The sequence below is a fragment of the Muscardinus avellanarius genome (assembly GCF_963383645.1).
Source record: "Muscardinus avellanarius genome assembly, chromosome: 15".
Taxonomy (NCBI): domain Eukaryota; kingdom Metazoa; phylum Chordata; class Mammalia; order Rodentia; family Gliridae; genus Muscardinus; species Muscardinus avellanarius.
This window is the reverse complement of record NC_137801.1, coordinates 26,476,349-26,504,331: the sequence shown is the minus strand read 5'-3', so window position 1 is coordinate 26,504,331 and position 27,983 is coordinate 26,476,349. Positions and strand designations below refer to the sequence as shown.

General features: G+C 38.8%; 1 protein-coding gene across 4 annotated transcripts in view; it reads right to left on the bottom strand.

Annotated features, from left to right (window-relative positions):
- BIRC6 (baculoviral IAP repeat containing 6) overlaps nt 1-27,983 on the bottom strand; it is a gene marked incomplete at both ends in the record, with an annotated part of 235,428 nt that overhangs the window by 110,127 nt on the left and 97,318 nt on the right. For 2 of the 4 annotated variants that reach the window (XM_080711761.1, XM_080711762.1), the window contains 12 exons: nt 1,335-1,462; nt 3,003-3,140; nt 4,261-4,394; nt 4,955-5,174; nt 6,581-6,927; nt 7,251-7,459; nt 8,301-8,515; nt 11,491-11,590; nt 11,805-12,128; nt 13,031-13,218; nt 18,976-19,122; nt 27,196-27,329. In XM_080711761.1, the coding sequence (XP_080567887.1) occupies nt 1,335-1,462; nt 3,003-3,140; nt 4,261-4,394; nt 4,955-5,174; nt 6,581-6,927; nt 7,251-7,459; nt 8,301-8,515; nt 11,491-11,590; nt 11,805-12,128; nt 13,031-13,218; nt 18,976-19,122; nt 27,196-27,329 (2,284 nt within the window). The remainder of the gene's footprint in view (nt 1-1,334; nt 1,463-3,002; nt 3,141-4,260; nt 4,395-4,954; nt 5,175-6,580; nt 6,928-7,250; nt 7,460-8,300; nt 8,516-11,490; nt 11,591-11,804; nt 12,129-13,030; nt 13,219-18,975; nt 19,123-27,195; nt 27,330-27,983) is intronic. The other 2 variants (XM_080711763.1, XM_080711764.1) reach the window with 2 other exon arrangements.

The window sequence follows — 27,983 nt, the reverse complement described above, 5'->3', positions numbered from 1 at the left end:
CTCCCAGACCTTTATTATACTTTATTTGGAAACAGGGTCTCACTAACTTGCTGAGAGCCTCACTAAGTAGCTGAGGCTGGCCTCGAACCTATGTGATTCTCCTGTCTCAGCCCCCCAAGCACTGGGATTACAAGTGTGCGCCACCACGCCCGGCTTAAAAGTAAGATGATTCTAAAGGAAAAATTCCAAATGCATGGGGAACATACTGCATGGGAGTACTTTTATTTATTTATTTATTTTTTGCAGTACTGGGAAATGAACCTAGGGCCATTATACCTTTGAGCTACACCCCCAGCCTCATTTTTTATTCTTTATTTTGAAACAGGGTCTCACTAAGTTGTGGAGGGCTTCAGGAGCTGAAGCTGGCTGCAAACCTTTGATCCTCCTGTCTCAGTCTCCCAAATACTAGGATCACAAGCATGTGCCACTACACCCAACTCTGTTTTGATTTAGTAACCCAAAAAAAAACTCTTTGAGGAAGTGAATATCAAGTAACAATAAAAAAAAAATTATCCAGATGGGCGTGGTGGCACACGCTTGTAATCCCTGTGCTTGGGAGGTGGAGACAGGAGGATCGCAAAGGTTCAAAGCCAGCCTCACTGGCTTAATAGACCCTGTTTCCAAATAAAAATATAAAAAATAGGTGTCTGGGTGTGTAGCCCAGAGGTAAAAGGGTTTCCAAGAACCCCAGCACCACAAAATAAATAAATAAATAAATAAATAAATAAATAAATAAATATCCATACACAAAGATCCTAGATACAAAAATTGGTGCAGGTAGTTCCAGGAACTCAAATTTAAGATTAAGAAAATAAAATTAAAGCTTAAAAGACAGAGGGTCCGATGGCAGAAATCCTAAAGCCTTATTTTAAGTAGCCTGCCTTCTTCCAGAGGTCAAATGGATGTAACTATGATCCCCCCCGCCCCCCTTTTCTGATCTGGGGGTAGAAACCAGGGGCATTCGACCTCCGAGCAACACCCCTGCCCTATTTTTTATTATTTTGAAACAGGGTCTTACTAAGTTGCAGAGGGCCTCACTAAGTACTAAGGCTGTCCACAAACCCCGATCCTCTGGTCTCAGCCTCTCAAATGCTAGGATTACAAATAGGACTTTAAAGATAGAATTAAATGATAGTAACAGAAGGTACAGAGGTAAACATTTTAAGGAAAACACCCCAAAAATCTGTAAACTACGTATTATTACAATTTTACAGATAAAAGTATCCAAAGTTTAAATAATCTCCCAATACCCAAAATCTGATGGGACATCTATCCTATAAAATGTCCAATATAATAATTCTAACATTAAAATAAAAAAAAGTACTGACCATTACCTGTTTATGATGAACAAGCTGCTTTCTGATTTTTCTGGAATATAATCTATCAAGGCTACTGCTGCCCTTGGAAGATCGATTTAAGCTCTGAGTGTGTAGGTTGTTGTTAATAAAACTCCACTGGTTACCTAGTGGGGAAGAAAAATGTTTCTTAGTTAAGTGTGATCTTAAGTTACATTCCATACCCAGAAAACACAAAGTACATTTACAAATGTGCCAACATGACAAAATTTTTAAAAATTTGTAAAATATAGTTTCGATGATGACATTCAGTTCTAACAACAAATACTCAAGAACATAAGTTTTAATGCAGGGAGCAAAAATGGGTGCGGAACCATTTGATTAATGACTGCCAAAACAGGGCTGAGCAGTTCAAAAGCCACACTGTGTAGCTATGGGTATCCTCATGTTTTGGAATGTATCTACACTATTCTATATTATTTGCTTGCTTAATTTAGGGCCAATGCCACATTGTACCCACCTCTTAATTCTTTATACTGATTAACATAAAAATATGTTTTCAGGCAGGGCGTGGTGCCACACGCTTATAATCCCAGCATTTGGGAAAAAGAAACCAGAGGATCGCGATTCAAAGACAGCCTCAGCTACTCAGCGAGGCCCTTCACAACTCAGTGAGACCCTGTTTCGAAAACAAAAGTACTAAAAGTAGAACTGGGGGTGTAGTTTGGAGGTCTAATGCCCCTGGGTTCCATCCCCAGACCATACACACACACACAAAAAAAAAGTTTTCCTCTACTAGCCTACATCACAATTTAGTTAAAATTCCTCACACCCTAAAAAAAACACTCTTTTCACCAATGTTTCCATGCTGAACAATAAATACCGAAACTTTTAATACTATGTTATAGTCCAATTCCAAATTTTGGTTGTATTTATTTTAAATGTCTTAACCCTATATCCTATAACTGAGTTCTATGACCAGTATACGTTATTTTTAAAATGGAAATAAAGCAAATTCCCTGTACATGAGAATTGTCTTTCATTTTCCAAAACATAAAATACATCAGAAACAACTGGTTCAGTTATAAAACATTTCAAGGCTACTTTGTAATATACTGACAATATACAGAATTCCTATTTTATGGACTTTAATGGCTGTATTTGCATATTAGATTTAGCTCTCTCTGATCCTTTATAAAAACTTTTGTAAAGCAGAATAAGAAGAGAACATATGTTCTGTACATTTTATTTCTTTTGATTTTTTTAAACTGTTTTGTGCCACAACCCTGTGAACAAAGACAGCTTTTTTAAAGAACTGGGAATTTCCATATCTAAAGACAAAAGCCTTTACAGTTAATTAATAAAACTCCATAATGTTAAATAAAATGGCATTATCAGATAATAAAATTTAAAGCACCAAGAATTCTTCACAAATTTCCCTTTCATGACTCTTTTTTATTTCAAGTATTATGTTTTTAAGGAGCATGAGGGGAAAGCTTGTGAAATACATGGTGTATTCATAAACAGAAAGTCAAGCCCAAACCTTGTCTACCCAATATAAATTCTACCTTTACACAGATTCCTGGTAGAGTTAACTCATATTTTACACGAATTACATACAGCTGGTATCTCCAGGCCAATAGCCAGTTCTGGAACAACTGCAGTCACTCACAATTCCCACCAACATATTATGATAAACTTGTATACCTGTCAGAAACCTCTCCCTGTCTTTACCATTCAAAGGTTTCTTTGCAGCTGCAGCTTCATCTTCCACAGTTGCCACATAATCCAGCAATCTGGACACCAGCATGACCACCCAGCTGATCATGGGAATATCCAGCACTCCTACCCAGAAAAGAGGAAAACGTCAGGTGAATCCTGGTGTTCCAATGAGATGATACATTTTATAAATGCAGAACATACCATATCACTATAAATACTAATATTTATACATAAGGAGCCTCAAAATCAGACAGCTATGGTCACAAATTAAGTAGTATATCAAATCTAATAAATGACAGGTGCTTTGTGATATGAAAATAGATGTGGGTTGCAAAGTAGAAAGCAAAGCATGAGACTCACAGGTGACTGAATTAAAACATCTAATTCGATTTGCAACTCATATAGTACCAAACTATGCTCTTTTTTATTTCCAAAACAATTTTCTTGCTCAAATGACTAGAAGAACAAGAGTGCCTTTTTATTTTTATTTTACTTTTTTGTGGTGCTAGGAATAGAACCCAGGGACACTCTACCTACGACCTACACCAACAGCCCTATTTTGTTTAAAATTCCTTATTATGAAACAGAGTCTCACTGAGTTGCAAAGGGTCTCACTAACTAGCTGAAGCTGTCTGAAAACAATGAGCCTCCTGTCTCAGCCTTCCAAATGATGGGATTAAAAATGTGCGCCACCATGCCTGACTAATTGTGCCTTTTTTAAAAGCTTCAACTTATATAACAAAGTTTGGTTTTAGTTATTATAGTATAAAAAAAGACAACAATTTCAAAGCTTAAACAACAAAAATGTAATGGATTTTAAATTATAACTATATGGCAGTTAATCACACAAAACTTGCTCATTCTAAAGTCTATGTCATAAAATATTAACAAACTGTGCTGCAACAAATAATAAAATCAATATTTAGGACAGGTGTGTTGATGCACGCTTGTAATCTCAATACTCTGGAGGCTGAGAAAGAAGGGTTGCAGGTTCAAGAACAGCCTCAGCAAACAGTGAGATTCTCACTGACCCAGTGAGACCTTGTTTCAAAATAAAAAGAACTAGGGTATAGCTCAAAGGTAAAATTCTCCTGGGTTAAATCCCCAGTGCCACACCCCCAACACACACACACACACACACACACACACACACACACACACACACACACACACACGATGTCTTATAAAAGCCTACTTGTAGAAATATTAGGTTTTACTAATGACTAGTGCTTTATATCAATACCTTCTGTCCTCCTATGCATGGGTAACTCTGGTTGAAGAGGTGACAATAAATTGTCCAAGAGATTAAGTAAGCTTTCCAGTACGCCACTATTACTAAGTGATCTTTGACCAATACAGGACAGTAACATGAAGACCCTAAAAAAGAAATATGAAGAAACTATACACTGAGAATCATTTTAATTGTCCAGCTTTTAAAATAGTTTTTGATGAAATTTAACAAAACAATAAGGGTATTTGCTTCTTAAAATGTATTTCAGATTAATTAAGAAATATCTATTATCGGGAAGTACAATGGTAATATGAGCTATTTGGGGGGTAGGAAGGCAGGAAAATAAAGATAATAAAATTAACTCTTCCTAGTTATTGTTCCTATTTGTCAACACTACCTGACGAAATCAGAGAAACTTATCTGAGTCTTAAAAACCACATTTAATACACAAAGTGACATGAGCTGATAGTAAAATACGTACAAACTCAGATCTGTAAAGGACAAGAATTCAACAGAAAACACCAGAGTGCAGTCTAGCCATATGTATCATTCTATAGACCCCCGATGGCCTTCACTGGGTATCCCAAACCTGAGAAGACCTGCTTATTTTCTCCACACTTAGAATCCACATAAATTTGATTTCACATAAAATTGGACTCTGATGAGTACAAATCACTAATAACATTGCCAACATTTTCTGACCTACCTATCCTGTGGGAAGATCAGAAGCTGCTCTGAATTGTACAATTCCTGAAGAACATTAGAAAGAAACTGGCCCCACCATCTTTCACCACCACACAGCTGAACAAGCAGAAGGCCAGTATGTAATCGTATCTTTGGGGTTCCACTGATGCACAAGTGTTTAAAGAGCTCTTCACAGGCCTGGGCATGAAATGTGCTCTGCAAAACTGCAGGAACAGAGTGCCCTGTTACAAAAAAGAAAATAGTAAATTTTCCTATTTAAGTGTCCTGTGCAATAGCAAAATCAGTAAACTTACATATGCTTTCTTCTTCTTACTCTCTCTCCTCCTCCCCCTTTCCCCCCTGCCCTCTCTCCCTCTCCCCTCCCCCACCTCTCTGGCACTGGGTATCAACGCCAAAGGAATTCTGTCTCTGAGGTACACCCCTAACCCTTTTACCTTTTTATTTATTTTATTTTTTATTTTGAAAATGGGTCTGGGTAAGTTGCCGGTGCTGGCCTCTAACCCATGATCCTCCTGTCTCAAGGTCTCTCACGTACTGGTGGTACCACAGTGCCTGGCTGTTTTATTTTTTGCCAGACATCAACAAACTATATATGTGTGTGTGTGTGTGTGTGTGTGTGTGTGTGTGTGTGTGTGTGTATTTTGGGGGGTGGGGTGGGTCCAAGGATGAAACCCAGGGGCATTTGACCTCCGAGCTACACTCCCTGCCCTATTCTTTATTCTTTATTTTGAAACAGGGTCTAAGTTGCAGAGTGCCTCACTGAGTAGCTGAGGCTGTCCGCGAACCGCGATCTTCCGGTCTCAGTCTCCAAATGCTGGGATTACAATCGTTCGCCACCACACCCGGCTCAAACAACTATATTCTTATTTTTGTAAGTTGGATTTAATAAAACTGCTGTGTGAATAACGTGAGCATATGCATGTGTGTCATGTGCATGCCCGTGTGTGTTTGATAAAAAATAATTCCTGGCTAGCAAACAACAATTCTGTATAAGGACAACTTACGTGAACTTTTCACTATTGAACTGTTAAACAATACTTAATACTTTGCCAGTAACATAAGGATGTGCACACCAATGACATAAAGCCACAAAACTCATCAAAAATTATGTAAGAAAATTTTAAATAAGGACTCTAGCTCAGGGGTGAAGTGCTTGTGTACCCTATAGGAATCCTTCAGTTTAATACCATCACTACAAGGAGAAAGAAAAAAATAAAAGAAGGGGGGGCAGCTGAGCATGGTGGTGCATGTTTGTAATCCCAGCATTTGGGAGGGTGAGACAGGAGGATCGTGGTTCATGGACCACATCTGCTACTTAGTGAGGCCCTTTGTAACTAAGTGAGACCCTGTTTCTAAATAAAGAATAATTTTAAAAAAAGGGCTGGAAGTGTAGCTCAGTTGTAGAATGTCCCTGGGTTCCATCCCCAGTACTGCAAAAATAAAGAAACAAATAATAAAAGAAGGTGGGGGGAGAAATGAGAGACTCTGAAAAGACATATCATAAATATTCAAATAAAAATTGATATAAAAATCAACAAAATCTAAAAAATTTTAACAGAGCTCCTAAAACACACTTATCATATCAAACTCATTTTCATTGTTTAGATTACATAAGCCAAATACAAACCATTGGAGGAATGAAGAAGGCTAAGCAAGGTGTCCAATAAATATCTGATGATAGTACGTAACTGCTCTGTAGAAGACGTCTGAATTAAATCTTCTGGATCTGCTGTTTCACTCAAGGTCTTCCGACTTGCACCCACGGCAACTTTGAGCCTCTGCACTGCATTATGAGCCAAATTTAGTTGAAGCTGTAGCTGAATACAATCCTGATAAGCAGAGAAAACTCTGCTGTCTTCTTCAACTGCCTTGTCAGGTTTTCGCAAAAAGTATTGTGCATTGTTAGCACTGTTGAGAGGAGGAAGATCAATACTTTGCAAAAGTGTTTCCAGACGATGACAAGCTAAGTTATATCTAGAAATAAAAATAAATGGACAAAATAATTGCTGTAATCTTCTCTTGATGTATTTATATACATACTACAAATTATATCTCTAAAATGTTAAACTATTACCAAGAACTACACCTTTAGTAATTACTAACAAATGAAGCCAAGTATTTATTCACAATACTTCTGTGCCTTATGAAGTAATACTATAATGTGATAGTGTTCTGTTTCCCTTTAAACTTTTCTGTACACCTATGAAAACACATTTCTTGGCAGAAATACAAATAAGACGTTAAATAAAACACAACATTTGAGTAATATTAAAATCTATTTGCAACTTTCTCCTCACCTGCACTGTATATCCTCCTGTAGAGCAACCATCATTGCTAAATGCTGGTCAACTTCTGGCTGGTTAGCAGATTCTCCCTCTCCCCTTAGAGGGTCATGCATTAACTTCAGTTCACTTTCCCAAGGCAAGATATAGGTATGCCCATAGTAAAATCCTAAAGGGATTTTGGCTCTGGCATTTGTACTCCCATAACGTCCAATGACAGTTATCTGAAAGAAAAAAAATATAAAGATACAAACACATGTATCAACCACGATAAAGAGCTTGAGAAAGCCTAGCGTGGTGGTGCACAATTATAATCCCAGTACTTGGGAGGCTGTGACAGAAGGATTTTGGTTGAGGCTAGCCTCAGCTACTTAGTGAAACCCTCTGCAACTTAGTAAAACTCTGTTTCAACTAAGAATAAAAAATAGGGCTGGGGGTGCAGCTCAAAGGTAGAATTCCCCTGTGTTCCATTCCTAATACCGGAAAAAAAAAAAAAAATATATATATATATATATATATAGATAGATAGATAGAGGGGGGGGGGAGACAGACAGACAGACAGACACAGACACAAATGCCCATAAAACTAGGTCTCAGGAAGATTGCAGGTTCAAGGCAGTTTCAGAATTTAGGAAGATGCCATCTCAAAAAGTGTTGGAGGTATAGCTCAGTGGCAGACAGATTGTGTAGTATGTTGAAGGCCCTGGTTTAATCTTTATACCATGAAAAATTAATTAACAATGATTTAAAAAAGATGTAACTGTATTTTGAGTCAGGTATGGTGGCGCACGCTTATATTCCCCACGATTTGGAGGTTGAGACAGGAGGATCGCACGGGTTCGGAGCCAGCCTCAGCTACTTAGTGAGGCTCTCAGCAACTTAGTGAGACCCTGTTTCCAAATAAAATATTAAAAAATGGGTCTGGGAGTATACCCTGGAGGTAGAAAGCCTCTAGGTTCCACCCCAGTACCACCACCCCCCAAAAAGTAACTATATTTTTAAGTTATGTATCTAAGAATTTTTTTTCAGAAACGTGAAAAAACAATTTTGTTTTCTTGATTTTACCTTCATGAATCTGCACACAGGAGGTGGTATTAAGTCATGAAGAATTAATGAATGGGTGCTTATATCAGTTGCTACTACCAATCGCCTTCCATCCAACTCTTCTCCTAATGTCCAAATGTCAATTGACAAGGAGGCCAAGTCTCCACAAGTAGGAATCAATACATCTGTCAACAATATAGGTCTTCCAAAATCCAAGGTCACAAATCTCCTGGCTCCTATGAGAGAAAGACAAACAGCTGATCAAAAATTATGTCAACTAATCAAATAATACACTCAAAAACAGTTTGGAGTATTCATCACTAAAGCAATATTACAAAAAAAATAGGAGCAAAGTAAACAAAAATGGCCTTATCAATTCTCATTCAAAACTTTTCTGAAACTCCCTGTATGTCAATTTTTAATTCCAAAATTTAAGCCAAAAATTATAAAACTAAGGCCAGGTGGTGGCACACATTTGTAATCCCAGTACTTGGGAGGCCAAGACAGGAGGATCACATGTTGTTGTCAGCCTGAGCTACTTAGTAGGTCTCCACAACTTAGTAATAATATCCTGTTTTAAAAATAAAGAATAAAAAACAGGGTTTGGGGTGTAGTTCAGAGGAAGAATATCCCTGGGTTCAATCACCAGTACTGGGGGGAAAAAGAAAGAAAAAAGAAAAGAAAAGAAATAAAGAAAACTGTAAGACCACTACTATAAAAGCATACTCTAAGCTTGATTTAAACCATTATAGCTAACCTGATGCTAAAGTTAAGTGGCTGACCACTCGCCTAGCATGCACCAGTGCTGGGTCAATCCCAACCACAGATAGTCAAACCAACAAACCAAAAAACAAAACACAACAAAACAAAAAACCTCCCCAAACTTTAGATTAGCAAATGTGCTAGATAAACTAATTCTGAAAAGTACCAACTGGCTCTTCTTTCAGCCTTGAAATCCAGGCACATGCCTGTAACCCCAGCACCTGGGTGGTTAAGAGAAGGATTGGAGGTTTGAGGACAGCTTTAGCAACTTACTGAGACCCTGTTTCAAAATTTAAAAAAATAGGGTTGTGGATATAGTTTGGAGGTAGAAAGCCACTGGGTTTAACCAATATCCCCTTCCAAAAGAAGAAAAACCAGTTGGCCACGGGGCACATGTCATAACCCCATTATTTGAGAGGTCACACAGGAGGATCATAAGTTCAAGAATAACCTCAACAAATTAGCAACACTCTCTGCAACCTTGAGGGACAATGTCTCAAAACAAAAATAATTTGTGGTGTAGCTCAAAGTTACAATGTCCCTTGGATTAATCCCTAGTACTGGGGAGTGGGGGTTCCAAGAAAACCAGAAAGTATATCTCAAACAGTTTTCACCCAGGACAGAGATATTACTTCAGCACAGTATCAGTACCAGAACAAGTAGGTAAAGAGTATGCAAATTTGCATCTTTCATCTCAGGTACACTATAAAGAAAAGTTCAACTACTGCAATGAAAGGCAGATCATTAATACTGTCCTAATTTTCTTTTCACTGTGTTGGTGTGAGGAGCAGCTAATAGCCTTACAAGCTACATTTTGTAGTGAAGGAAAACAACTCTAATTTCTAGGAATAGCACTATTTTTGGTTGAGCTAGTTTAAAAGAAAACAAGCAGTTACCAACACTTTCCTAAACAGAAAAATTATTAAACATCAAAGAACAACTCTATTCTTCCAGGGACATATATGCTGCAGTCATTTACACACATCTAAGGAAAGGAAAGGAAGGAAGGAAGGAAGGAAGGAAGGAAGGAAGGAAGGAAGGAAGAAAGGAAGGAAGGAAGGAAGAAAGGCAGACAGGCAGGCACCAAATAACAGCAAAAGCAATTGCTGGGATCTCCTAAGACTACCTCGAGGAAGTAGTTTTCACCAGAAATATTGTGAACACTAATGTTGCTACCAATTAATAATTAAATGGAAAGAAATATCATTAAGACCTTTGTTTATCCCCGCACTTGGGAGACGGAGACAGGAGGATCGCGCTGGTTCGAAGCCAGCCATGCTGGCTTAAGAGACCCTGTTTCCAAATAAAAATATAAAAAATAGGTCTGGGAGTGTAGCCCATAGGTAGAAGGGCTTCCAGGAACCCCAGTACCATAAAAAAAAAAAAAAATAGGGATAGGGGTGTAGCTTGGAAGTAGAATGCCTCTGGGTTCAATCACCACTGCTACAAAAAAAAGTAAACACTGCTACAACTTATTCATAAATATGTTCTAATTGAAAGAACTTATCTCAAAGGTATTCAGTACACGAGCACAAGGCAACCTTATATTAAATTTGAACTATCCAGAGATTAATAAGTATTAATTTTACTTATAAAAAACAGTATTTCTGCCAATTATTCTTTTTTTTTTTTTTTTTTGGTGGTACTGGGGTTCCTGGAAGCCCTTCTACCTCCGGGCTACACTCCCACGGGCTACACTTCCACACCTATTTTTTAACATAAAAATATGTGGAAACAGGGTCTCTTAAGCCAGTGCGGCTGGCTCCGAACCAGCGCGATCCTCCTGTCTCCGCCTCCCAAGCCTGGGGATTACAAGCGTGCGCCACCACGCCTGGCCCAATTATTCTTTAAAAAAGAAGTTTTATTGTATAAATGATAGTTTGGGGAATATCTTATTAAGAGTAATTTCTAGTATAATAGTAACTGAGCAATTACAGTAGATACTTGTCAAACATATTTCAACAGGCAGGATTCGGGTACAGATCAAATCTATTGTTTTTTTTTGGGGGGGGGGTTTGTGTGTGTGTGGTACTGGGAATGGAACCCAGAGGCTTTCTACTTCCGGGCTATACTCCCAGACCTTTTTTATATTTTATTTGGAAACAGGGTCTCACTAAGTTGCTGAGAGCCTCACTAAGTAACTGAGGCTGGCTTTGAACCTGCGCAATCCTCCTGTCTCAGCCTGCCAAGAGTGGGGATTACAAGTGTGCGCCACCACGCCCGCCAAATCTACTCTTTAAATAATATTAAACTACTTATAACAGCACTCATCCATTCAACTTGGTGAGTATATACCTTTAACCTAATGTAGTGCTATTCTTCATAAAAAGTGCTTGCCCCAGAGCAGATGTGATTTATCTGCAATGGAAAATCCAACTGAATAACACTAAGTCATAAAGAGGCCAGCAGACTAAGCAGAAAAAAATATTTTAAGGCGCTCAAAGATTACCTGAATGCATCCGCTCTATAATAATGGACTGGTGAGGTGGAGGTTGAAGAAAATGTGAAGCATGAGAAATTGCAAGGGCTAGACCAGAACCAAGTGGATTCTAGAAAAAGAAAGAAGCATATTATACGACTCTTGCTCTATAAAACTACTAATCGTAATGCCAACAAGAACATTTCCTAATTTCTCTAATATTTTATAAAAGAAAATAACTGAATTTGATGTATTGAGATGATACAATTTTGTCCTCTAAAGTTGAGTTTATTTCAAAATATTTTTAACTGTCTAAGCCGACACCTCTTTAAAACATAATTTACCATTTTGGACTTGTTGGAATTTTTGTTATGAGCAGCAAGAGTGACTGCTGGGGGATCAATGACTGAGCCCGGGAAAAGCTGTGCAAGTTCAGCATTAATCACAACGGAAACTGCTTCATTGGGCGGAGTGAGTGGTGGAGTCATAAAAAGTGGTGTCGTTTTTGGAGTAGGTGGAATGACATCAGACGGATGAATGAAGAATCCTGGAGCAGCCACTGGGTTGGAAGGCACGGAGTTGTGAACAGGACCCACTGCTGATGCTGCTGATGCTGCTGCGGCTGCTGCAGCTGTTGTCTGATGTAACTTGGCTTCCAGCTTTGCTTTCTGTAAAGCAAGCATAGGCAATACATATAGACCTACCTACGGTGCAGGGATACTACATGATTAAGTAGTCCGTGGTTACGTAAAGATGAATCAAATCCAGACTCAATATAAATGGAACACTGTTTTGATATTTGTACTTCTTTAAATATTATATATAAAATGTCTTGTGTATTTATGAATTAGGACTTTCGCAAAGGAAAGGTAAAAACAAGCAGAACAATTAAACATAAATAAGGACAACAAAGTTCTGCTCAAAAACCATATTAATAGGAGGAAGATTCTCTGCCAGGCATGGTGGCGCACGCTTGTAATCCCAGCACTTGGGAGGCTGAGACAGGAGGATCGCACAGGTTCAAAGCCAGCCTCAGCTACTTAATGAGGCTCTCAGCAACTTAGTGAGACCTTGTTTCCAAATAAGGTATAAAATAGGTCTGGGAGAATAGCCCGGAGGTAGAAAGCCTCTGGGTTTCACCCCAGTACCACAAAAAAAAAAAAAAAAAGAAAAAAGATTCTCATGTTGACTAACGTAACACAAAGTTGTCGTCTGGAATTGTCACAGGCTGCATTTAGATCACAAACAGCTACAATAATTTCTAAATACTAAGTTATACTAATGTAACTATTCTCAGAATGTGTTCAGTTTTCTACTCCAGGTAAATAGTTACTGATTTATGTACATGAAGTATCAATCATATTTTCTCAAACACGTGTCAAGTAAAATGCACTTATGTAATTATAATATTTTAAAATATTGCAAAGACTTTACCTCAATTTTTGTAGATAATGATTAGCTCAAATCGGTCAACCTACTTTTCTTTATGAAAATAATGGTCATTTTACAGTACTGTTTCAGCTTTTGAAGTTTAGAGACAGCATGAACAAAGAGCCAAATAGTCTCCAACCTGTTGCTGAAGCTTCAAAAGCTGCTGCTGTTTCTCTTGCAGCACCTGTAGCTGTTGCTCGGCTGAAGCCATTGCATGAGAGAGAGACTGCAAAGCTACCTGGGCTGCTGAACTCAGGGCTGTCGAGGCTTCCCCAACTGTCCCAGATGAGAGTCCACCTACTGCAGGAGTAACCCCGAAGGAACTCACTGGCATAAGACAAGGGGAGAACAAAAACAAAGACACCAGGATGAAGAAGTTCACAGAGACATATCGCCAAATATACAATTCTGATACTAAATCTATAATTAATTTTCTTTTTTTTTTTTTTTTTGGTGGTACTGGGGTTCCTGGAAGCCCTTCTACCTCTGGGCTACACTCCCAGACCTATTTTTACATTTTCATTTTGGAAACAGGGTCTCCTAAGCCAGCGCGCGGCGGCTGGCTTCGAACCTGTGCGATCCTCCTGTCTCTGCCTCCCAAGCGCGGGGATTACAAGTGTGCGCCACCACGCCTGGCTATAATTAATTTTCATTCATATATATATATATATATATATATATATATATATATATATATATATATATTAGGTCTGGGACTGTAACCTGGAGATAGAAGGGTTTCCAGGAACCCCAGTCAGTACCACCAAAAAAAAAAAAAAAAAAAAGGCTTTAAAATCTTTCAATTTTAAGAACATTATTTTGAGCCAGGCAGGGTGGCACATGCTTATAATCCTAATATCGGGAGGCTGAGACAGGAGGATTGCACAGGTTCAAAGGTCCCAAGCGCTGGGATTAAAAGTGTGCGCCACCAGGCCAGGGGAAGAACATTATTTTTAAGACATAGTCTACACAGAGATGAGGTCCACACAAAATATGTATATATTCCCTAAAATTTATTCCACAGAACACTCAAATAGAGAGATGTGTTTCAAATACAGTCAAACCTAGCTCATACTGTTTGGTCATAAACTTTATCATCATTAAAAGGCTATAGGAACGCCGGGCGTGGTGGCGCACGCTTGTAATCCCCGCGCTTGGGAGGCGGAGACAGGAGGATCGCGCAGGTTCGAAGCCAGCCGTGCTGGTGTAAGAGACCCTGTTTCAAAAATATAAAATAGGACTGGGAGTGTAGCCCGGAGGAAGAAGGGCTTCCAGGAACCCCAGTACCACCAAAAAAAAAAAAAAAAAAAAAAAAAAGGCTATAGGAAATCCTACAAGTTAAGAAATTTCTTTGACTTTCTCTCTCAGTGTTATTCAAATTCAAAAGAGTCAATTACAAATAAACTCTATTTATAAAATAATTATGAAAAACATTATGGAAAAAGCTTAAAAAATGTTATTTCACAAATTAAGCTAACATGTTAGAATAAAACAAGAGGTATACACCAAGTCAAATAACATCACTTTCAGCCCTTTTTATTTTTTCTTTCTTTACCTTTTTTTTTTACCCTTATTTTTCTTTTCCTTTTTCTTTTCTTTTTTCTTTTTTTTTTTTGCAGTAGTGGGGATGGAACCCAAGAGTATTCTACCTCCGACCTACACTCTGAACCCGAAGGGCCACACTAAGTAGGTGAGGCTGTCCGCGAACCGCGATCCTCCTGACTCAGCCTCCTAAAGGCTCTGATTACAAGCATGCACCACCACACCCGACAGGAGTGAGTTTTTAATATAATCATCTTGGTCCTTTTTTTCATGGACCTCAATTTTCATAAATGCCTAATGATCACCAGTGTCGACTCTATTGACAGTTATTGTGAGTTCCCTCTGCAATTTTTTGAGCCTCAACTTCTGAGAATTTTTTCCCCCTAAAACAGGAGGGCAGACTCAGCATCCCTGGCCATGGTGCATCTTAGCTACCATGCCTCTGTGAGGTCTGCAGAGATCTTCTCTCTACATCATTTGCTAAGGAGCTGAGCTGGGAATCTGAGGTAACTAGGCCACTGTTCATTATAGCAGAGCTGTGTCTCTTAATTATTTTATTTATTTATTATTTATTTATTTAGTGGTACTGGGGTTCCTGGAAATCCTTCTACCTCCGGACTATACTCCCAGACCTATTTTTATATTTTTATTTGGAAACAGGGTCTTTTAAGCCAGCACAGCTGGCTTCGAACCTACGTGATCCTCCCGTCTCTACCTCTCCAAGTGCGGGGATTACAAGCGTGCGCCACCACGCCCAGCTGCTTCTCTTTTTAAATGAGCCCCCATCTCCTGATGCTTCATTTCTTTATTCTGATCCTTCTGACATGTGGGGTCTGAGACAGCAGGCAGCGTGTGGGAGCCTAGGAGGGAGAATAGGCTTCAGAGGAGCCGGGCACTGGGACAAGGGATAGAGACCCCGATGAGGAGGATCTCCTCTCAGAGGGTGTCTGAAGCCTTCGCCAATGCTACGGAGTTATGGAGTCACAGTCTGGAACGCTAGGTCACCCTCACCAGAGTGACAGCCCAATGATGAGCTATTCCAGTGCAGTGGACTCGTGTGTGAGAGGTAATTCTCCCATCGTGAGACTCAGGGAGACCGCAAAGGATACGAAGGCACGGAGTGATTAAGAGTAATACTAGCGCATCATGGGGAAGGTTGAGGTGTTGAAAGGATAACAGGGACAGAGGAAACGCCACAGCCCAGGGCGTGTGTACTGAGGTTGATTATGTGAGAAAGTCACATTAGCTCCACATCAAATGTATTAGCATGGGATCTCCTTTTATGCCTGGACCAAGGCCAGACCTCAGATGTGGCCCATCAGAATTGCCGTCTGCACGTGGCCATAAAGACCCGTAGGCAGGAGAGCACTAGTGTGGGGCGGAGACTAGCTTACGAGGAGCATCTCAGCTGGAGAATCAGTGTGTACCTGTGCTGCTCTCAAAGGTGGAGACAGCGGGCGTGGTGGTGCCACCTCTAACTCTAGTACTTGGGAGACTGAGACAGGAGGATCATGGTTTGTGGACAGCCTCAGCTACTTAGTGAGGCCCTTGGCAACTCAGTGAGACCCTGTTTCAAAATAAAGAATAAGGCCGGGTGTGGTGGTGCACGCTTGTAATCTCTGCTCTTGGGAGGCTGAAAGAGGAGGATCCCATGGGTTTGAAGCCAGCCTCAGCTACTTAGTGAGGCTTTCAGCAACTTAGTGAGACTTTGTTTCCAAATAAAATGTAAAAAAGGTCTGGGAGTATAGCCCGGAGGTAGAAAGCCTCTGGGTTCTACCCCCAGTACCAGCAAAAAAAGAAAAAAAGAAAAAAAAAAAGGACTGGGGGTTTGGCTTGGAGGTAGAATGCCCCTGTGTTTCATCCCCAGTACTAGGGGGGGTGAGGGGGATGGAGACATTGCCAGAAACTATGGTGGTGAACAACTATAATTCCAGTACTTAGAATTAAATCCAGAAGCATTCTATCTCTGAGCTACATCCCAGTCCCTATTTTTTATTTTGAAACAGGATATTGCTAGTTTGCTGACAATCTCACTACCTTACTGAGACTGGCATTGAATTTGTGTTCTTCCTGTCTCATCCTCCCAAGTACTAGAATTAGAGGCATGTGTCATCATGCACAGCCCCCCCCCACCCAATACTGAGGATGAAACCCAGGGGCATTCTGCCTCTGAGCGATACCCCCAGCCCTATTTTTCATCCTTTATTTCAAAACAGAGTCTTGCTAAGTTTTGGGGGCTGACCTCAAACCTGCTGGCCTCAAACTTAGAAGTCTGCTCAAAGTACTGGGATTACAGGCATGTACCACCATGCCCAGCTGACAACCTACCTTTCTGCCATCTAACAAGGTCTATGTCTCAAAACAGTAAACAGAAGCTAGGAGACTGTACTCATCTTTCACACATAAAGATCAATAGCCAGGACTTGGTCCTAACATTTACTAAAAACCCTCTGCTGGCAGTGGTCTTGGCCTGGGTAGAACACAGAGGTGAGCACTTGAACATTCACAGACTACCTCTGGAAAAATGAAAAGCTGATTCCATAGCTTAGGTAGGAGAAAAAAATGGGTAGATAGGGTGAAAGAATGCTTTATCAACTCTAATATTGTATAATTAGTTCTATTTTAACCTTCTGAAAGCACTACTACTTTAAATACATTTTCATGAGTTCCCCAAAAAAGCCTAATTTAAAATTAACAACTTTTCTGAAAGTTCAAAAATGTTTTTGCCATGGCATGTTTCTATTCCAATATAAATGTTTATACAAATTGATGATATAAGTTTCTACAAGATGACTATTTGTGTAAAAATAAATTTAATTATGACTTTACTATAATCTCCATAAAATATTACATTTTAATTTAAAATGCTACCCTCAAAACCTAAACTGAGAATTTCACTTAATGGTTACTTTTTCTTTTTTTTTTTGGTGGTACTGGGGATGGAAGCCAGGGGCCTTCTACCTCCTGACTACACTCCCAGACCTTTTTTTTTTTTTTTTTTTTTTTTTTTTTTTGAAACAGGGTCTCTTAAGCCAGCTGGTGCTGGCTTTGAACCTGCAAGATCCTCCTGTCTCAGCCTCCCAAGCACGGGGGTCACAAGCGTGCACCACCACGCCCACCTTAATGGTTACTTTCTTACTGGAAGGTGTCAGGAAGTTCTGAAGAAAAAGATACCAAAATGAAGAACTGATAGATTTCATTTGAAAACACTTTGCCATTCTGGAGTCAGGAACAAGACTGATTTTCCATGACTTCTGAAAACATTTTACTTTTTGTTAAACTGTTCAAGAGTAGATTACCTACTTACACAATATCATCATCAGCAAAATCAGTTCAAGACAATATTCAAATACTTCAGTGATTATAATATAGATATAAAACTATAAGCAAATATTCTTAGTTATAAAAATTTCAATTACTTGTGTGGCAAAATTTACATCTCTACCCCTAAAGATGTGAGAGTAAAAATCACAGAAAATTAAATATAAAACGTTAATTAGCACTTCCATTGACTGATAGTTAAAAACTGAATTTTAAGTAAAGGTACTTACTTACATTTCAGATACCCAATGTTACTTTAAATTAGTTGCCAAATTAGTATTATATATTTATTCATCTCAACCTTCTCAACGACATCACCAAATATATTATTAGCTTTAAATGCATGAAATAACATTATGATCCCAAATCTATGTATGGCCTGCACAAAACAGGATTGGACAGGATTTAATGACTTGGTGCTCGGTAATGAAAACAAGGGAGTCTATTTTCATTATGGTTAGTAATTTGTTGGTTTTTTGTTTTTGTTTTTGTTGGTACTGGGGCTCCTGGAAACCCTTTTACATCCGGGCTACACTCCCAGACCTATTTTTAGATTTTTATTTGGAAACAGGGTCTCTTAAGCCAACGCGGCTGGCTTTGAACCTGCGTGATCCTCCTGTCTCCGTCTCCCAAGTGCGGGGATAAATTGCTAAATTGCTGAAGCTGTATTTCAACATGTGATCTTCCTGTCTCAGCCTCCTAAGTACTCAGATTACAAGTGTGTATGGTTGATATTATCCAAATTAAAAAGTTTCAAGTGGTAATGGTTGCACATGCTTGTAATCCCAATACTTGGGAAGCTGAGCCAGTAGGCTAGAGGTCAGCCTTAGCAGGTAGTGAGACTCTTTTATCTACCTAGCAAGACCTCGTTTCAACAATAAAAAATAAAACAGGTCGGGAAGTATAGCCCAGAGGTAGAAGGCCCCTAGGTTCCATCCCAAGTACCATAAAAAAAGTTTCTAAATATACACATACATAAAAAGTTTAAGGCAGTGCTCTACTGGGTAGGGGAAGGAGCAACACTGATCTTACTATATAATCCATGAACTGAATAAGAATATGAAACTATTATTGATATTTCCCCAAATGTCCCTCCCATCAGCCTCTACTTGACATGAGAGGCATGAAATTTATACACATATTATAGACAGATTATTTAAATACTTACATATCCCTTTGTTTATTACTACATAACATATAATAATAAAAGAAGGTATATACCAGTGAACGTACTTGCATCGTCCCTTTCTATTCTGGTTCCATCACTAGTTGACACACACGTGAAGTGGAGGGGCTCAACTTCCAGAAGTCCAGTGAGGGATGTGAAACTACCCTCAGCAGCTGTGCAACTGCTGACCTTTCCATTTCCTAGTACAGAAAGAGAGAAGTCTTATATAATGATAAATCTTAAAAAGGTAATTCACAGCAATAATTACAACCGCAGCTCCAATTTTAATGAGAACATAAACACAATGCTCACACAGTGCTTCAAGAATGAATATGGTATGAAGAAAGCTCACAGAAATCTGAGATCCTTCCTACAGAAGCAAAATTGCTTAAAAGCAACATAGTAGTCATTCCCAGCAGTAAAATGAGAAACATGAGGGAAAGTTTCTGCTAAAACACTGAAATTTATGTTCAGCAATAAGTGATTTCGATTTTTAACAAAAAATTTACAAACCAGCTTTTTTTGGGAGGATGGAGGGTTCTGGGTATTGAAAACATGACCGATCCACCGCTGAGTTACACTCCCAACCCTTTTTATTTTTAAACAAGATCTTGCTCACTTGCTGAAACTGGCCTCAAAAGCCCAATCCTCTTATCACACAATCTGTTAAGTATACACAGTATGAGAATACATTTTCTGATAGTGAACATTTCTTTTTCTTTCTTTTTCTGGTACTGGGGATTGAACCCAAAGGCATTCTACCTTCGAGCTACACCTCCAACCTGATTGTATTTCTTATTTGGAAACAGGATTTTGCTTGGCTGAGACTGCCCTTGAACTTGTAATCCTTGTCTCAGCCTCCCAAATACAGGGATTGCAGGTATGTGCCACCAAGACTGGCTAAAGAAACATTTCTAAATATTAATAATATTTATCTTCAGGCACACTGCTTTCTATTCATAAAAATATTCTAAGCCAGCATACGTATTTTCAAGAACCACATCTGGTGATAACAACTAAGAAGCAAAAAATTTGATTCAGAAAGAAGACAAAGGGCCAGGAGTGGTTTAGTAATCCAGCAGTGGATTAGCGCACGCTTCTAACCCCCCCCCCCCGCTTGAGAGGCGGAGACAGGAGGATCATGCAGGTTCGAAGCCCGCCGCACGCGCTGGCTTAGGAGACCCTGTTTCCAAATAAAAATGTAAAAATAGGTCTGGGAGTGTAGCCCGGAGGTAGAAGGGCTTCCAGGAACCCCAGTACCACCAAAAAAAAAAAAAAAAAAAAAAAAGACAAAGGGATTCACAATGACATTATATAGTGACTTAGGAGAAAAGTATTATTTTTCACTACAAATTTTCTAAGATTAGCTCTACTTTAAGCAGAATTCTTTAAGACTCAAAGTAAATTAGAAAGTGAAAAAAGATCTGGGAGGTATAAAACTGGTTGCCACCACCTGAATGACTACTAAATGACAGGTTAAGCTGTCATAACTTTATGCTACAACGTTCCATTGGTGACACCATCATAAGGCCTCACACACATATTGGTGGCACACACTTGTAATCCCAGTACCTGGGAGGCTGAGAAAAAAAGATCTCAGGTTCATGGCCAACCGCAGCAATTTAGTGAAGTCATCTGTAACCTAGTGAGACCCTTTTTCAAAATAAAAGAATAAAAAAGGGCTGGAGTTTTAGCTTGTTTTGCTTTAGATTGGCCCTGGGTTCCATAAAATGTTTACTGCGCACGTACTGAATATAAGACTTATGAAATTAAAAAAGTAAGAAGGATAGGTCCCATTCTTCACGTAACTTATATTCTATATTAGTAGATGCAAGGTATTAAACAACAGACTATGCAATTAAAACTTGTTTAAAAGGTGAAATGTTGCCAGGCAAGATGGCAAACGCCTGTAATCCCAGTATGTTGGAAGGCTGAGCTATGAGGATCACAGGCTCAGCCAAGATAAACAACACAACAAGATCCTACTTAAAAAAAAAAAAAAATTTTTAAAGGTCGGGGAGGATTGCACAGACATAGAATGCTCCTGATTTCGATCCCAAGCACTGTAAAATAAACAAGTAAATAAAAATAAAAAGTGAAATGTTTTACTTATAAAAAATTTAAAGGACTAACATGTCAAATGGGATATATAAGTCACAGGGAACAAAATATTTCTCGGATTAAATAATAAAATTCATGGGGAAACAGAGATTACTAGCTGAGCATGGTGGCACATGCTTGTAAACAAAGTACCTGGAAAGCTGGAAAAGGAGGACTGCAGGTTGGAAACAAGCCTTAAGCCTTAGCAATTTAGTGAGCAACATGGGCAGCAACTGAGTGAGGCTCTGTTTCCAAATACTAATATTAAAGGGCTGGGAATGTAGCTCGGAGGTAGAATGTCCCTTGGTACAATACCCAGTACCCACACACACTATATTTATTCCCTTATGGTGGGAAAAGAAAATTAGCAGGAACATGAGTGAAAATCCCTATTAGGGAAAGAACCTGGCACCTTTGATGAACTGAAAGAACAAGGTTAGAAGAACAGTTCCCAATGCTAAGATCCTTCCACATCTTTAAGATGCTAAGAACTGTAAGGAGCTTACATTTACATTGCTTGACTATGTACTGATATTTTGCATAGTGAAAATTTTGAGATCAAAAAATTATAAATAAGCAGGTGTGGTGGTGTATGCCTGTAATCCCTGTAGTTGGGAGGCTGAAAAAGGAAGATCACAGGTTCAAGGACAGCCTCAGTAAACAGTGAGACGCTCATCAGCCTAGGGAGACCCTGTGTTCAAACAAGAAAATCTGGATGGGGGTATAACTTGAAGGTAGAATGCCTCTGGGGTCAATCTCTAATGCTATAAAAAAATCATTCATTCATTCATTTATTCATTAAATAATAAACACATCAGATATTAAAAGAAATGGTATAAGCCGGGCGTGGTGGCGCACGCTTGTAATCCCCGCGCTTGGGAGGCGGAGACAGGAGGATCATGCCGGTTCAAAGCCAGCCGCGCTGGCTTACGAGACCCTGTTTCAAAATATTAAAAAATAGGTCTGGGAGTGTAGCCCGGAGGTAGATGGGCTTCCAGGAACCCCAGTACCACCAAAAAAAAAAAAAGAGGTATATTTAATTTTAAAAATAACTATTTTCTGTACCCAGGCATGATAGCACATGCTTTATAATACCCATACTTGGGAAGCAGAGACAGGAGAAGCTGATTCAAAGAAAGCCTCAGCAACTTAGAAAGGCTCTGTGCAGCCTAGTTAGACCCTATTTGCAAATACGATATAAAATGGAAATGGGGGTGTAGCTTAGAGGTAGAATGCCTCTAGGTTCAATCTTCAGTACCGAAAAAAAAAAAGCTAGTTTCATAAAAAAAAAAAAGTGAATCTCTTTAAAATCTTATCAGAGAAGAGCTAGTTTCTCCTACTGCCTCTTCATTCTATGTGCTGCTTTATGTAGTATGAGTAGAAGTATGTGAAAATATTCCGATTCATCATAAATATGTAGCTAGAAGTGTGTGTGTATGTGTGTTAGAGAAATGAACCCATGGGCATTCTACCTCTAGGTTATACCCGACACCTATTTTATTTCTTATTTGGAAACAGGGACTCGCTAAGTTGCTGAGAGCCTCACTAAATTGCAGAGGCTGGCTCAGAACCTGTGATCCTCCTGTCTCGGCCTCCCATGTACTGGGATTACAAGTGTGCGCCACCATGCCCAGCTTGGAAAAACGCTTTTTTCTTTGTTTTGCCCCCCCACACTCCCCTGCAGTACTAGGGATTGAACTAAGGGGCATTCTACCTCCAAGCTATACCCACAGACCTATTTTTTATTCTTTATTTTGAAACAGGGTCTCACTAAGTTACAGAGGGCCTAAGTAGCTGAGGCTGGCCATAAATCTGCGATCCTCCTGTCTCCGTATGCCAAGTACTAGGATTACAAGTGTGTGCCACCACAAGCAGCAAAAAATATTTTAATAGCCTAGCATAAGCAAAAAGTGCCTAAGTAGCAGTTTCTCAAAGATTAATTACAATGTAGTATCTGAAATCTTATCCATGAACTTGTGAAATGCTGTTATATTAAGATCAAGTGGCATATCGTATACTTTTAAGGAGCCTGTTATCCATGTACACTGGAGAAACATTAGACGTTATGCATGGATCTTTTGGGAAATACTGGTTTGCCTTTATATACAAATCTTCCAAATGCTAACAAAATTCATTACACAATTAGAAAACAATAAAAATATTGTATTTCATCAATAGTATTGAGAAGCTGTTAAGCTCCCTACAGGACAAAAACTATCTAAAATTCTAATTTTTACTTCAAAAGCTCTTTTATAATTGGAAACAAATACTACCAATTTCTCCCAAAGTGATGTTACTTTCATTCATTTTGTTAAAAATGTCTTCCAAATAACCTAGTCTGCAAGAGCATGGTTTGCCTATTACACCACTCTCACAAGTAAAAATGGTGTTCCATGAAATAAGCTGCTAGTTCCATTTGTAAATTAAGCAACTGCATGAACATTTCCTCTAAACCAAGGCACTTGAGCATACAGGATGAATATTTATATTGATTTTCCATCTGTCACAGGATATTTAAAAGCCAATCATGAGTTCACAATTTAATGAAGTTATTTCACTGCACAAAGTGCATTCATAAATGAAACTAGTGCATCTTTATTTTCAGTGCATGGTGAAAACATTAACACAAACATCCACATGGTGAAAAACAAAGCCCCTCGAGGAGCTGTGAAGCCCCAAGAGGTCTGTGACCCATATTCTGAGAATAAAAAGGGGCAATGGCCAAAGGTTATCTGGTAAAGAAAAGAGACAAATTATGTGGGACTTTTATAAGCTATATTATATATAGCTTATACGTGTGTGTGTGTGTCTATATATACGTGTGTGTGTGTGTGTGTGTGTGTGTGTGTGTGTGTGTGTGTGTGTGTGTGTGTTTCCCCCTGCTCCCGGTACTGGGGATAGAACCCAAGGCCATTCTACCTCCAAGGTACACCCCCTGCCCTATTTTTTATTCTTTATTTTTGAAACAAGAGTCTCACCAAGTTGCAGAGGGCCTAAGTAGCTGAGGCTGTCCGTGAACCGCAATCCTCGGGTCTCAGCCTTCCCAACGCTGGGATTACAAGTGTGCGCCACCACACCCGGCTGTGTTATATTTTACATGCTGTATTAGGAATGCTGAACTTCAGAGTAACGGGAAGACATGAAAAGGACTTCAAGGAAAGAGGCTGGGGACTGGGCTCAGTGCGCTGCAGCGTGCAGGACGTGTGGAAGCGAGGCAAAACTACATCTAGGAAGACCAGCTCCCATGGTACCACTGCAGTCTAGGTTCAGGGTGACTATGCTTTGGACAATAATCACGTCACCATGAAAGGTAAGACAGAGAACAACCGAAATACACCCTGATGGAAAAGTAAGTGGGATAAGTAACAGCTTCAATAAGGAAGACAAGAAAGAGCTATCAAGCTGGGCATGGCACACACCTATAACCCCAGCTACTTAGGAGGCTGAGGGAGGCTAGCCTCGGCAACTTGGTGAGACCCTGCCTGAAGACAAAAAAATATAAAAAGGGCTGGGAACGTAGCTCAGTGGTAGAGCACACCTAAGTTCAGTCCCCAAGTACAAGGGAGTAGGAGAGTAGCAACACATTATGTCTTATGCCAATAATGCCATTAAATCAAAAAGGAGTGCTATGGAAGGACTAACGGTGGGGGTGGGGGGTGAGATATTCATGCGGACACATGCCATGGTTCAAAGCCTAGGTCTCCTCTTTGGGGTGTTCCTTACTGAGCATCGCTACTCCTACAAACCTGACTGCCTGGGAGGATGGCCTGAGCAGCGAGGTCTTCACATTATACTCTCATCCTAAGGCATTGCACTCTGATATACTTGAAAGCATTTATAAGGCTAGTTCTAACTTATCCTACAAGTTCCAATCATAAATTGCAATGACTTAAATAATGTATCGCTTGAATAAAGAATACAAATGAAGGTGAGAAGGGCATAAAGCAATCAGAGCCTAAGTCATCACATGACAGTGATAGCATACAATCACAGCAATGTACATCACTAATAACTAAGTGATAGCCAGGCATGGTGGCGCACATTTGTAATCACAGCATTTGGGAGGCTAAGACAGGAGGATCTGGGTTCGCGGACAATCTCAGCTACTCACTCAATGAGACCCTGTTTCAAAATAAAGAATAAAAAAAATAGGGCTGGGGGTGTAGTTTGGAGGTAGAATGCCCCAGGGTTCAATCCCCAGTTCTGAAAAATAATAATAATAATAATAATAATAATAATAATAATAATAATGTGATGTGATATGAGTAGTACACTCTCTTCTATTACAAGTTTTAATGAATGTGGATATAAAACAAGTCTGACTGGCTAAATATGCAGTTAACAATGGTAACATAAGAGGGTAAAAAGCCGTAAGTTGAGGCATTTCAAATTTTATTTTATTTTTTATTTAATTTTTTTTTTTGGTGGTACCAAGGGTGGAACCCAGAGGCTTTCTACCTCTGGGCTATACTCCCAGACCTATTTTCTACTTTTATTTGGAATCAGGGTCTCACTAAATTGCTGAGAGCCTCACTAAGTAGCTGAGGCTGGCTTCGAACCTGTGTGATCCTCCTGTCTCAGACTCCCAAGCACAGGGATTACAAGCATGCGTCACCACGCCCACATTTTATATTTCTATATTTGATTTTATCTTTTCCACATTTCATAATTTACATTACAATAAAAAATTGAGATTAACTCCAAAGTGTACTTATATTTAATGTGGCAATTATCAACAATTATCAATGAATTTGAGCACTTAAAATGTTTATACAAAGTATTACACAAAAAACTCTAAAGGCAGATTCTTCGGAAATAAGTAAAATACATGTAATTTGTACAAAACTTATCTCAATACAGTGATAGCAAAAGAAACTGTTTCTTTCTGTGTCCTTGCTTATTAGAATATCAAATTTTTTAAATAACATGCTTTTCAACTTTACAGACCGTAAAAATTAACAAATCAAATATGAAAGCTTATAACACATACATCAAAATATAATAGTTGCATGAGCATTAAAACCGTGTTGACATATAATCAATTAAAAACAAAAATGAAACGTGTGTGTGTGTGTGTGTGTGTGTGTGTGTGTGTGTGTGTGTGTGTGTTGTAGGGATTGAAGCCAGGGGGACATCATTCTACCTTTGAGCTATACTCACAGCCAAATTTTATTTTTTATTTGGAAACAGGGTCTTGATAAATTGCTGAGAGCCTCATGCATTAAGTTGCTGATACTGGCTTCAAACCTGTGATCTTTCTGTCTCGGCCTCCTTAGTACTAGAATTACAGGTGTTGTGCCACCAGGCCTGGCACCACACCACTTTCAAAGTTTAATATACAGTTGTGTATTGTTTGTGCAAAATGTTTAAAACTAAAAGTATTTCAAAAGCCAGGCATGGTGGTGCATGCTTGTAATCCCAGCATTCAGGAGGCTGAGAACGTAGGATCGCGATTAACGGACAGCCTCAGCTTCTTAGTGAGGCCCTCCGTAACTTAGTGAGACCTTGCTTCAAAATAAAAAATAAAAATAAAAGAGGGCAAGGGTACACCCTTGCTCAGAGGAAAAAAAGTATTTCAACCTTTGGAGTTTTTTGGGTTTTGGAATAGAGATATTATTGGTTGTGCATCCCTAACCTGGGAATGTGAAATGATCCCAAATTGGAGCATTTCAGATTTTGGCGTTTTCGATTAAGGATATTTAACCTTCACTGATTTATTTATTTATTTATTTATTTATTTATTTATTTATTTATTTATTTTAGTGATATTGGGGATGGAATTCAGGGGTCTTCTACCTCTGAGCTATACCCCCCAGACCTATTTTATATTTTATGTGGAAACAGGGTCTCACTAAGTTGCTGAGAGCCTCACTGAGTAGCTGAGGATGGCTTAGAACCTGTGTGATCCTCCTGTCTCAGCCTCCCAATTACTGGGATTACAAGCGTGCGCCACCACCACCACCTCCACCACGCCTAGCAACCTTTACTGTTTTTTTTGAGAGAGGGGAAAATCAAGAAATTAAGGCAAACGGTTTGATGAGTCACAAATGTTAAGTTCTAAAGAATTTTAGTATTCTAAGGATAAATTATAATAACGCCAATCTACTGCATCAGATGGTAACTTAAACCCAAGATATAACATTTAGAAATTCTTTAATAAAAGAAGTCACTACCTGAAAGGACATCTGATATATCAATTTCGTCTGATTGGACACCAATGCTGCTATTGTATACATTTTTACAAGAAGAGCCACTCATCTCCAAATCAAAAAGGACTGGATCAAATGGTGAGCTATATAATCCATATCTGAAAAATAAAATAATGTACTAACAATTTTCCTGTCAGCCATTTAATTAAGAAATCACCTATTTACTTAGATTAAAAAGCAGTTTACCTAACAGGACAAGAGGGAGATACTAACCAGATTTAACTAACTCAATAAATTCGGCTAACCCTAATTCTGTACAGTAAAGGTTATACTCTAAAATACTTTCCAGAGACTCAGTAAATGTAATTCCAATAAGCTGATGGTTAATGTAATAAATTGTCTCTTGCAGAACAAAACAGGAAAGAAATGTCAGTCACTTGTCTCTCCCATCAACAAAATGAGAGCAGACAGTACCAAAGCCTTGAGAAAAATCCCATCAATATTAAGATTTGTAATCTAAAAAGATTAAAAAATCACTGCTATAAATAAGTGAATGCCCTACTTCAAAAGTTGAAGATTAGGCAAAAATTCAAATCTAACCTTCTACTAATTATTAATTGATAATGTTCAAGTTTTTGAAATATAACCAGCAGATGGAAAAATACTACTTAAAAGGGTAATAAGTAGTCTATGTAATTATATTTGTAAAGTTTTAAAAACAAAGAAACAAATCACATTAAATGTTTTTTCCATTTTCAAGGTATTCCATTAAGTATTAAATATATTAGCCTTCTGAAAAGCCATCTGCAGTA